Source organism: Lissotriton helveticus, chromosome 3_1 (genome assembly GCF_964261635.1).
Source record: "Lissotriton helveticus chromosome 3_1, aLisHel1.1, whole genome shotgun sequence".
Lineage (NCBI taxonomy): Eukaryota > Metazoa > Chordata > Amphibia > Caudata > Salamandridae > Lissotriton > Lissotriton helveticus.
In genome coordinates, this window is record NC_136061.1 from 27,429,103 (window position 1) to 27,441,645 (window position 12,543).

Genomic DNA, 12,543 nt, shown 5'->3' on the forward strand with positions numbered 1-12,543 from the left:
CGCAAACAGTTGCGTAGTCAATTGCCTGATTCTAGAGAGCGGGAGATATTAGATCATTTGGCGCATAAGTGGGTTACCGACCCCACAAGATATGCGTTAGAGTCTGTTATGGATGTCTTCCGTCAATGGGAAGCATCGAAACAGAGATATGTTTTTGAGAAAATGTGTGTTTTTCTTTGTGAAGAATTAGAGGATAATGATTTGGAATCCAATCCGCCTGATGTGTGCCGTGTATGGTTCGAGTTTGCAAAAGGCACGATTGTGGGTTCCGATGTTGAGAAAGCAGTTGCGACATTATTATCGTTTAGGAGTGAGGGTATTTCTCGGTCATTGTTTGAGCCTGATTCCTCTGTTAGAAAGAATGTGAGACAATATCCCATGAGAGAAGTTCCTCCGGTATGGAAGGAAGCAATTCAGGCCGATGCCGCTCTTCATATTGATGCTGTTCTAGCACATTTTCAGCGTGTTTGGGTACATGTCCCATGGAAACGTGCAGAAGTCTTGGCTCTTAAACAGACTTTACCTGACCCCCGCAAAAATACTACAGGGTATTACAAGGAGTTATCACAGACTGCAGATTCATGCATTATGAATCTAGCTGATATAGACATGTTGTTTGGGAATGTTGTTCCACAGCCTCTATGGGGATTGATTCGCCATACGGATCATGCGCAGGAGTTAGGTGAGACATGGGCTAATATTAGTGCTGCGAATGACAGACGAGTAGGTGGTGCTAAACCTGAGCCTTTAGTAGCAGAACTCCCTGGTAAGATTGTTACGTACATGAAGACTTTAATGCCTGCTATGCGAGTGAATTGGGAAAATTGTCTGCGTGTAAGCAGAAGAAAGATGAAAATGTGTCCGATTTCTTCAGTAGGTTTGAAGAAATGTTTATCGACCACAGTGGTCAAGATATGAGTACAGAAGGTGGTCAACTGTTGTTCGTTGACAAGTTTGTGCATAATTTGCTTCCCGAGCTGTGTAAGAAATTGAAAGATTCAGAGAGCTCTTGGGCTGTTTCCTCTTCAGCACAGATATTGGCTACTGCACAGTACTACGAAAATAGGGATAAAGATGAGAAGGATAGAGCAGACAAGAAAACGAAAGAATTGAAGACGAAGGTTCTTTTACAGCAGGCGTATCCGCCTCGTGGTGGTCAGCGTGACTATCAGCAACCTCAGCAGTTTCAGAGGAACTCGCAAAGGTTCGAGTATCCTCAACAACGTGCTCTGGTAGGCCCCAATCAATGTTCATATTGTAAGGAAGAGGGTCTTTTCAAGTATAGTTGCCCTATTTTGTTACAGCGTATGAATGGTGCTTCTGGTGCAAGAGGTTGAGGTGTTCAACAAGCTCCTAGAGGTAGAGGACGTGGAAATTTCCCCCAGAACACATGTCCCTTTCCTCCTCAAAATTCAATGAATAGTTTTGATCAGCAGAATAACGCGTCTGGTAGGACGACTCAGTACTATGCTGATGACTACTATGCGGAGGGTGAGAATATGGAAGGTGATGATTGCTAGGACAGCCATAGACAAAGAGAGGGAGTTGTTTCAGTTCCAGTAGATCAGAGTGGACCTTATGTTGAGGTGATTACATCCGGTGTGTCAGAACCTTTTCTGTTGGATACTGGTGCTACGAAGAGTTCTATTATGCACTCTAAACTCCCTGGCGCACCTTTGTCTGGCGAGATGAATGTTTCAGAAGGTTTTTCTGGCGCCCCGGTTAGGAACCCGATTTCTAGTCCTATGTCCCTTTCTGTTGGACCTTGTGAATTCGAAGCACCCCTTATTCTGACGACAGGTTGTGGTGAGAAATTGCTAGGATTGGATCTGTTGAAAAGATTGAATGCGACATTGTATTGTTCTCCTTTGGGAGTACAGCTTACATTGGGTAAGAAAGTGGTCTTCCCAATGTATTTGTCGAAGGATAAACTTCCGACAGAATTGTCGTTTCTTCCTGATATTCTTTGGGCTACTGGTCCTAATGATGTAGGTCTTTTGGAAATACCGCCATATGTTGTAACGTTGAAAGCCAATGTTAAAATGCCACGCATACCCCAGTACAAAATCTCTAGTGAAGGTGAAAAAGCGTTGCTAGCGATCATTTATGATCTGATTGAAAAAGATGTAATTGAAGAAACAAGAGGCAACATTTGCAATAGTCCCGTTCTGCCTGTTTTGAAGCGCACTGACCCTTCTCAGCCACCTGTTTACAGGTTTGTGATTGATCTTAGAGAGGTGAATAAAATCGTAGTGCAACAATTTCCAGTTGTTCCTGATATCACTGCCTTACTGACAATGATCCCAGCTTCAGCAACGTGGTTTTCGGTGATTGATTTGAAGAATGCTTTCTTCAGCATCCCGATTGCCGAGGAGAGCAGGGATATTTTTGGCTTCTGTTTAGGAGGTCGAAGCTTCTGGTTCAAACGCGCTCCCCAAAGCTACTGTGAAAGTCCATCGATGTATAGTCAGGCTTTAAAAACACAGCTTGATACGATTGTTTTACCTGATGGCGCTACCCTTATTCAGTACGTCGACGATTTACTAGTAGCTGCAGATACTAAGGAAATTTGTAAAGAAGCCACCTTGTCGTTGTTGCGTCATTTGTCTGATTTGCATCACAAAGTGTCTCTTTCGAAATTGCAATATTGTCGACAAGAAGTGACCTACTTAGGTCATCTCTTATCGAAAGAGGGAAGGAAACTGACCCCAGAAAGAATTAGGGCAATTGCGAAATTGAGTGTGCCAATGACACAGAGAGAAGTGTGTGCTTTGTTGGGTATTACATCATATTGCAGACAATGGATACCGAATTTTTCTCTGTTGGCCAAACCTTTGGTAGCATTGACCTGTAAAGATACACCGAATCCCCTTCCGTGGTCTGAAGATTGTCAGAAAAGTTTTTCCGAATTGCGTGATGCATTATGTTCGGCTCCTGTGTTGGGTACCCCCGACTACAGTAAGCCCTTTACACTGTATGTCCATGAGAAAGTCCATGTGCATATTTCTCGTCGACTTTGGATCCGGTAGCTAGAGCGTTGCCGAGTTGCTTGAGAGCCACAGCGGCAGCAGCTGTTTCTATTCGGCAGTCTGCTGGTTTAGTGATGAGTAATACATTGATTGTGATGGTTCCACATGCAGTAGATACTTTGTTAAACAGGACCAAGACGCAGCACTTAACTAGTGCTCGATTGTCAGGTTATGAGTTAACACTTTTAGCGAGTCATGTGCACATAAAGAGATGCAACACGTTGAATCCAGCTACGTTGTTGCCGATTGTAGCAGGGACAGATGTTCCTGAACAGCATGATTGTTTTCTCAGGACAGAAGAGGAAACGAAAGGGAGAGTAGATCTTAAGGACACTCCTCTTGTGAAGTGTGATGGTACCTTATGGGTGGATGGGTCATGCTTCAAGCTTCCGAATGGTGATACGACTGCGGCATATGCTGTTACGACCTTGCATACGATTGTTGAAGCTGCACTTATCCCACATAATTCAGCTCAAGCAGCAGAGTTGATTGCACTTACGAGAGCGTGTGTATTATCAAAAGGAATGAAAGTAACCATATATACAGACAGCCAGTATGCGTTTGGTGTGGCTCACAGTTTTCGACGATTGTGGAAAGAACGTGGGTTTCTGACTTCGCATGGAGCCAAGATTCAGCATGGTCAGTTGGTAAATGAGCTTCTCGAGTCACTTACTTTGCCATTACAAGTTGCGATTGTGAAATGTAGTGCACACAAGAAGGTTACTGATGATGTTGGTTGTGGCAATGCATTTACTGACGGAGTCGCAAAAGAAACAGCAAGGGATGTGATGAGTCGAATGTATGTTGCAGGCCCTGCAAGATGGGTTGGTGACGTTGGAATATGTGAGGATACGATAGTAAGTGTAAAATCGATTCAAGCTGAAGCTACAGAGAGAGAATTAAGTGTGTGGAGAGAGAGCACGGGTAAATTAGATGCGAATGTTTGTTGGGTTGAGTTGTCAGAGCATCAGCGATGGTTGTTACCCGATGCGTACGTGCTTGCAGTAGTTACGATGGCACATGGAATGGCTCACATCAGTGTGAAAGGGATTTGTAATTTGTTGGCTCCAGTATGGCAAAATGCTGGAATTCCTAAGTGTGCAGGGAATGTAGTCAAGAACTGTATGGTTTGTTTGAAACACAATCCTGGTAAGGGAACTCCAACTCCAGCTGGTCATTTTGCACCTCCAACGTATCCGTTCGAGGTTTTGCAGCTAGATTTCATCCACATGGAAAGGTGCAACAACTTGAAATACGTACTCGTTGTTGTTTGTGCCTTTTCAAGATGGGTAGAAGCATATCCCGCTGAAATATAACACTGCCTTATCCACAGCTAAAGCCCTTGTCAAAGTATTTTTCCCTAGGTTTGGTTTGCCGAGAATGGTCTGGAGTGATAATGGGAGTGAATTTGTGGGTCGAGTGATGAAGAGAGTATGTGAAGGGCTAGGAATCCGGCAAAAATTCCACGCTGCAAATCACCCCCAATCAGCTGGACTAGTAGAGTGCTACAATGGCACTCTAAAACTTAAACTGGCCAAGATACAAGCAAGCTCTGGCATTAAATGGCCCGATGCTTTACCATTAGCACTTCTACCGACAAGAATGACTGTGCATTCGCGAGTGGGACTTAGTCCATACGAGATTGTGTTCAGCCGCCCGGCCAACATATGGGGAGTCCCAAGACCGACAAAATTCAGTGAAATTGAACACCCTGTACTGCTTGATTACTTGTATGATTTGGCGGCTAAATTGCGTGTTTTACACCAACAGGTTCACGATACTTTGCCTCAGGTATCTGAAGATCCAGGGCACATCATCGATCCTGGATCGTGGGTCCTAGTTAAAAACTTCCAGCAGACAAAGAATGATCAGCCCCGGTGGACCGGCCCCTACCTAGTCCTTTTGTCAACGAGATCCGCAGTGCGAGTGGAAGGAAAGAATAACTGGATCCACGGCGTACATTGTAAGAGGGTCCTTTTTCCTCTGCCGTACGACCGGTGGGTCCAGGAGGGTATCGCTGACTCTGAGACTGAGACTGTGCCTCGTTTTCTGCCTTTCAGCGATGCACGTGTACAAGGAACAAATTCTGAACGTGAAAGTGACAATCCTTTGCAAGAAGCTGTGCCATCGTCAATTCGATTGGACACTACAGAGCCTGAACTTTTGTTCCAAGACCAGACATTATCTGGAAAAAGCCGTTATAATCTGAGGCCGAGAACTATGGACAAATACATTCCTTTTCTTTGCTATTTTTGAAAGTGCAGCTCTCCCATCTGAGAAACTTTTTTATTTTTGTTTTTCGAACCACCATCCGGGTTCAGCTGTAGGGTCGCGGGCGACAAGTCTTTGGAGTGCAAGCCGAAGACACAAGGTCGACAGTTCTGGTTGGTCCTTGGGAGTTCCCTGGACTGACAGGCGCATTCCTTAGCACGGAACACCCTACCTCCGCGAGCAGCAAGGTTAGAGGATGGAGTTTTTCGAGATGGAGAGACCTGCCAAAGAGATGAACTTTAAAGCCAAAATGTGTATAATGATGACCACGAAACTTTTTTTGATATTATGCATTTTCATGTTGCTTAGTGTAATGACTTTTTTAATAGGATATGTTTTATTCTCTTTTCGAGTGACAATTGCACCCCGATTTGGGTCGTACCCCATCAGGGTCATCTATGTCTGCAAGGTAATGGCAAGAATCCCAGAGCTCAGCTAGGGAAGAGTATCTGCAATGAGACATATGTCTTTGCGTCTCAGACTTCCCCTTCGTTCCTGGCAGCTAAGGGTACCTATTTCATCTGCTACGATGGAGCATACACATGGTTGCCCCCTGACTTCTCGGGCACATGTTTTATTTCGTTCCTGTTGCCTCCCACCTACACAGCTGCGGCAGATTACCACAAGACAAGGGTAGTTAGAGGTGTCTTCAGCAAGGAAGACACTGCAGGACAAGAATTGGGAGATTTCTTGAAGAGTTTTCTGCCGTTTTGGGGACCTATGGTTAACAGCAGGAACATAAGGCAATTGACAAGGGTGGTTGAGTCCACCGTAGTTGAAACTGCCGGTGCCCTTAGTAACTTGACTGCTGAGCTCCAGTCGGATCGTCTTATGACTCTTCAGAACAGAGTTGCGTTAGATGTCATACTTGCAGACCGAGGTGGGGTATGTAAAGTGATCCAATCCAGTTGCTGTGTTTTCATTCCGGATAACGCTCCGACGGTGTACCAGGCCATTTCCAAACTGCATAAGATCTCTGAATCTATTCATGTGGATAAAGGAGATTGGTCATTGATGGGATGGTTCTGGGAGCTGTTATCTGCCTGGGGATGGAAGATTCTAATGGTCATTGGGATGATCTTAGCCACTCTTTTCCTTTTCTGCCTGTGCGTACAGCGTGCTCCTACTATATGTGGCCTCTGTGCTACATCCTGTATAAGGAAACCTGTATCAAGAGATGAGCTAAGTAATAGGATGATGCTACATCAACATCTCAATGAATTTTTGAATATAGACCTGGACTCAGATTAGCGTGAGTGTAGGTTATTGCCTATGTAAGGGCAAAAGGAGGGTCTGTGGTGCCGTGGATTCTGGACCCATGTAATAAACATGTTCGTAGCATGACGAATTTGGTATCAGCAGACCGAAAATGACGAGTATGCTATATACGAGTATTTTCGGCGTATTCGAGTGGCAAGATCACCCTGTAATCAGAGATTCCGTCCTGGACCCTCGGGTTCCATTTTGTGCATGGCAGCCATTTTGTGGTTGCCCTCACATAGGCCGATGACTAAGGCCAAAACGAGTCTTAGGGACACGTACACCTTTGCTGACTTTTGTGTGACCTGGGCAAGCTGACTCCACTGCCCGAAGCCAAAACCTGTTCGGCCAGTTCCTTTCCCAGTGGCCGCTCGAGATTAGGATCAAGGCACAGCATACCATGAACCCTTCATTGCACACAACTATGTCTAATCTTACTCACACCTGTCTCTGTTCTTTCTTTATGGCCTGCTTTACGATGAGGAGGTGCCCGTTTTTATTAGGGGTCCGTCCGATATCTGATGAAAAGTGTTGGGCCTTGCCGGGTAATTGATTGTGGGCTGGACAAATTGAAAATGGGCTTGTCATCATGAATCTGCTTTTCTTTGTCGTGAAAATATGTGAATGGTCAACTGTAAATAAGGAATGTTTGCCTGAAGCGTAATATTTTGTATAAAAAGGGTTGACTGGCTTTGTAAGTTGAGCAGTCTCCTGAGAATATACACCGTGTTGTACTTCTAGGATACCTGTTACTGGCTGCAGCCAATAAATTTGATCTTTGAAGTCACCAAGAAGACTCTGCGTTTCTGTAGTCTGAAACAGGAGAACTCGAAGTCTTTGGGTGTGTCCCCTGGCACCGCTGGGTTCTTAACCCCTTCCATGCTCATGACGGAACGGTTCCGTCATGAGCGTCGGTTGAGCTGTGCTCATGACGGAACCGTTCCGTCATGGTTCCATAAGCCCAATGGAACAATCAGCACAGCGCAGGAATCTGCGCCGCCCTGAAGCGGTTAAAAACCCAGTACTTCAAGAGGTCTAAATTATTGCCCTGGACCGCTACCGGTTTGATTAGGGCCATGAAACCTGTTTGGTGTACGAGCGCTCTATAAATTCTCCCAACTTCAACTTCATTGTAAGAAGGGGTTCAAATCTAGCAATCTCCTTTTTAACAATATCCATTGTACTGCCTGCAATGTTCCACCGGGTGGGGAAAACATCATTACGAACTGTGCTGCCAGCAATCTGCCTCCGGGTGGGCAAAACATCATTACGAACTATTCCTCCAGGGCACCTGTAGTAGTGGGTATACCAGATCAGTTATCTGCCATAACAGAAAGTAAATGGGATAAATGTATGTCTGAGGATAAAGATCTGTACATGCCCAAAAACCCAGTAGCAGTGCCAAGTATACCATGGACCAAGCTGGCCATGGACATAATCGTTCCCATGAACCACTTGATAGTCCAAAAGAGATTCATGATTGTACTCATTGACTACACCTCCCATTGGATCAAGTACAAGTTTGTGTCATACACCACGACAGGCATTCTCATCGAATTCGTAAGAGACACATTCACCATTGAAGGTGTACCAGAAACTTTAGTCACAAACAAGGATATCAAATTCTTTTCGACTGAAATGATGGAATACCTACGTGAGCTGGGCATCAAGCAAGAGAAAACTGCCCTACCTTGTCACATGGCCAACTGCCTCGTTGAAAGGACAATCCGCCTGATTAAAGGACGCATTCTATTAGCCCTTATCAGCAGTTGCGATGTGGATAAGACCGTGAGAAGATATATGGACATATCACACCTCTCCCAACTTGGTAACGGGAATCTCCCCCTTTGCCTCCATCAGGGGAAGAGGACCAAGCACTAATAGCAATCCCCTATGTTACCAATGCACTAGAAATCAGCTATATGACCGCAAGCACGGAGTCCGTGATCTCAACTGGATGTTGGGGACTCTTTCGAGCCATTATAGCAACCAAAGTAAAAGTAGTCCCGGTAAACTATAATACACAAAGGTATGTAACCACATAAGCGTTGTTCAGATTGACTTGTTCAGATTTACCCGTCACACTCCAGGGGGGATATCCTCGTTAATGTGGGCACGGACTCCACAGTCCACACCTTTTGTTGGCTCTAGGGCCTTTGCACATTTGCTGTTCCGGTTGCATTGTGGTTCCTTCTTGTCCATGTTCCTGCCCCATCATTTTGTGTTCAGATTAACTGTCAAGCATGGAAGGGAACCCGTCTGGTATCTTTAGCACCTACCTGTTCTTTGGCTGCAGGGAGATGTGTTGTAATCTATGCTCCTGTTCCCCCCTCTCCAACTCCTTAGTACATTCCTTCCTCCCGACCCCCCTCCCTCCCTTGGAACTTTCCGCTGAAGTTCACCTTAGAATGTTGGCATGCTTCTGGCAGTTACGGAGAGGGGATGACAGAATAAAGACGTTTTTGCTCACATCTGCTTCAGAGTACTTTTTTACATCACTTATACTGGGGGAAACAAGCAGGGGATATATTCTGCGACAAATCTAATACGGTTATTAAAAAAAGAGTACGATTTGAAGTTATAATAGCGGCTTATCGCGTAAGGAGGAAAGTGTGTAAATGAATAGGCCATGGGAGATTTCATTTCTGTACGCTGATACAGGATAATCCGCTATTGCCAGCGATTTTCCAAGACTCCTATGTGTGCAGATGGATGACACATGGAGTTCGAACACTAGGTGATTTTTAAAGTCGTTTGATATTATTTAAAAAAATTTAACCTTGACCAAAAGTATTTCTTCAAATATTTACAAATTAGGGACTTTCTAATGAAGAAGGGTGGTGGGATGAGGGGATTCGAAAAGATCGAGGTTATGGAGCTGATTATGGCAGACAACATTAGGATAGGGGCCTTTGTTAAAGGCCTAAATAATACTATGCAAGATGATTTATTAAAGCTTTCAAAGGGATGGGAGGATAAGACTAATGCCCAAACGGATGATTTATTAAGGTCTTTGGAAGATGCTCATAGGTTTAACTTCGGGAAAGATTGCCAAGTGGAGAGGGGTCACTGGGAACAGATGCCCCAGGTGTAAAGATTTTGTGGTAGATTTGGTTCATATGATGGCTACCTGCCCTATGTTAGATAGCCTGAAATTAGAGATTAATACTTTTCTGGTAGGAAAAACTGTGGATTGATATTGTTTTAACCTCTTGATGGATTTTGCTAGGGGTTGATGATGAGCTAGCCTTACCTAATGTCCAACCTTTTATGTTAGTTGCTATGGTTGTCTATCAGATCTGCTTGACAACATCCTGGCTCGACCCTTCTCCTCCAGTGTTTCAGCAATAGTTTGCCTGCTTATTGTCAACTTAGCATCTGGAAAGGGCTATCTATTCTCTGAAAAGTAGGAAGATAAGGGAAAAAATGTCAAGAGTATGGCTTCCTTTTTGTAACTTGGAAACCATTTATGATTTGAGGTAGCAGCTGAATGAACTCCCACCTGACTATGAGATGTTTGGTCTGGTTCTCTTTTCTTTTTGTTGTTTCCATACTTCTCTCTCGTGGGGCCCTCTTTTCTTCCTGGTTTTCTTTTTCTTTTTAAGATAGCTGAAGCTGCATATGTATATGTATGTACCTGATGTATATTTTTTCCTTTTTATCAAAACCTGGTTTTGCAATTTATTTGATGAAATTGTTAATATCTAGGGAAATTGTCTGCTTGGAGAGTGGTGGAGAGAGGGGTTATTATTATTAAGGTGCTAGATCAATAAACATATATATATATATATATATTTTCAAAGGAACATTGTGCTTCTTCTTTTAACCTCTACTATTTGTGAGTCTTCAAGAAGAACATTTAACATGGTAGAGAACTGTTATGAGAAAGAATGAGAAGACAAAATTAGTTGCATTATATTGGTCCCACAAATATAAAATATACAGTATTGTTGTTCCCTCAAACATCATGTCTTCTTGCTGGTTGTTTTCAGTAGGAAGATAACACAACTAATGTTTTTTTCTGTTCTGCAGGTGTGTTGACGGCAGGAGGAGATATTCTAAACTTTGCAGGTATATACACATGTGGTAAATCAAATGTTAAACATGTCAGGTCTCTTATGACTTTAATAACATCTGTCTATGGAGGCTTGTTATCCCTGGCATCATCTCCATGCAACTCTCTTATGCACTGTACAGACCAATACATGCACTACATAAGAAATATATTTCTGTCATACATTTTCATCTTTTATTAGGGTCATTCTACCCCATCAGACCTACCGCTTATCCACAATTGGCTCAACCTCCAGCATTGGATGTTTCATATATTCTGATGCTTGCATCATTCCCCTCAGCAGGCTGGGAATCCCTGGTAACTTAAAATGGCAGTAAATAGTGTTAAAATGGCCATAGGCCTCAACAACACTGTTTTGTAGCACATCCACCTCATTTGAAGCAGCCCAAACCACAACCAATGAGGTGGAAGTGCTGGGCTTTCCTATGTCCCTTAGATGCTTCATTAGTTCAGATATCTACCACACATCCTGTTTGGGAGTGCATTAGAAGAGCTTTGTCCTTATGTTTGACCTTATATTTTGGTTACTTATTACTCTTTACCTTGTCCTTCCGGGGCTGTATCCAGCCCTAGTTTAAGCTTTCATCAAACTGTGAGTTGTTTTTTAGGGAACTGCTGTAACTGGTACCTTAGTACTGGCCCTGGGTAATTGTCAACTGTCACCAATTGACACGTTTCACTGAGAAATAGAAAAGAGCTTTCTTCAACACTGGCTCAGTTTGTGGACAGTAGATCTACGTTGATGGTCCTCATGATCAGTGCATTTATTGCCTTCATCCCACTGATAGTTCTTGCAGTTACTGACCCTTAAAGGCAGATAAAGGATGTCAGCTCTTCTCCTGCTGGAAAAGAAGAGGTTTCCCCCTACTAAAGGAGATTCAGCCTTATCTTGGGAAGATGGGGTAAAAAATGCCTGACCAAGTTCTTCTAAGGTGGTGGCGTAAAAAAGAAAGCACAGCTGGATTTTTTAACTCTAATGCATCGATAGCGATCTCTTCCAAATATCAGACAAACTTTCCTCAGAAAAGACATTAAATCAAGCATTTACAATGCAACGGTCTCGCCTTTGCAAACGTTAGAGCTACTCGCATTGTAAATGACAACATTTTTGTTTATGTGTTGGTTTTGAAAGCAGATAAATAAATGGCATTGTCATTTACAATGTCAATAGCTTAATCTCTCGCAAATGCGAGACCTATTGCATTTGCAATGCAATAGGTCGCATATTATGTGTAATAAAGATGAGACCTATGGCATTTTTTTCACTAGTGCCTTTTGGCAAGGTCAGGCTGTTTTTGCAGATTGAGTAGTAGAGAGTGAGTAGTAGAGCGTGATTAGAGTGAGTAGTAGAGAGTACTAGAGAGCAATAGAGAGTGAGTACGAGAGTTAGTAGTGTGATTTGTACAGTGAATAGTAGAAAGTAGTAGTAGTTAGTAGTTAGATAGTGAGTAGTAGACTAATAGAGAGTAGAGTAGTAGAGAGTAGAATAGTAGTGCGTTGTAGGCAGTAATGTAGAGTGAGTAGTAAAGAGTATTATCGAGTGAGTAGGAGATAGTGTGTAGGAAATAGCGAGGCGGGTCCAAGATGTATGTATGTATGTATAGGCATTCTTATAAAGCGCTATCACTGTCACCCACCGGGCATCCTGGCGCTTAGACTATTCTGACACAGAGCGAGATTTTTACCAACTTCTGATCTTTCTACATTGTACTGGGGAACAGGTAGGTCTTTAACTCTTTTTTGAAAATGGAGAGTACTTCCAGGCTCCTAAGACCCAGCGGTAGGGAGTTCCACAGTTGTGGATGGCGAAGTGAGGACGCCGCCGAGTGGTAGCTAACCTGGATGCTCCCTACCTCTCCGACGAGAGCTAATGAACTGCAATGAATTACGGACGCCCAAGTGCTCTTT

The 12,543-nt window shown here is 43.6% G+C and overlaps 1 protein-coding gene across 3 annotated transcripts in view; it reads left to right on the top strand.

Moving 5' to 3' along the window:
- The window catches only part of ADCY10 (adenylate cyclase 10), a 4,100,562-nt gene that overhangs the window by 220,104 nt on the left and 3,867,915 nt on the right, over positions 1 to 12,543 (top strand). For all 3 annotated transcript variants that reach the window (XM_078679137.1, XM_078679136.1, XM_078679138.1), the window contains exon 3: positions 10,593 to 10,631. In XM_078679137.1, coding sequence (XP_078535263.1) covers positions 10,593 to 10,631 — 39 coding nt within the window. The remainder of the gene's footprint in view (positions 1 to 10,592; positions 10,632 to 12,543) is intronic.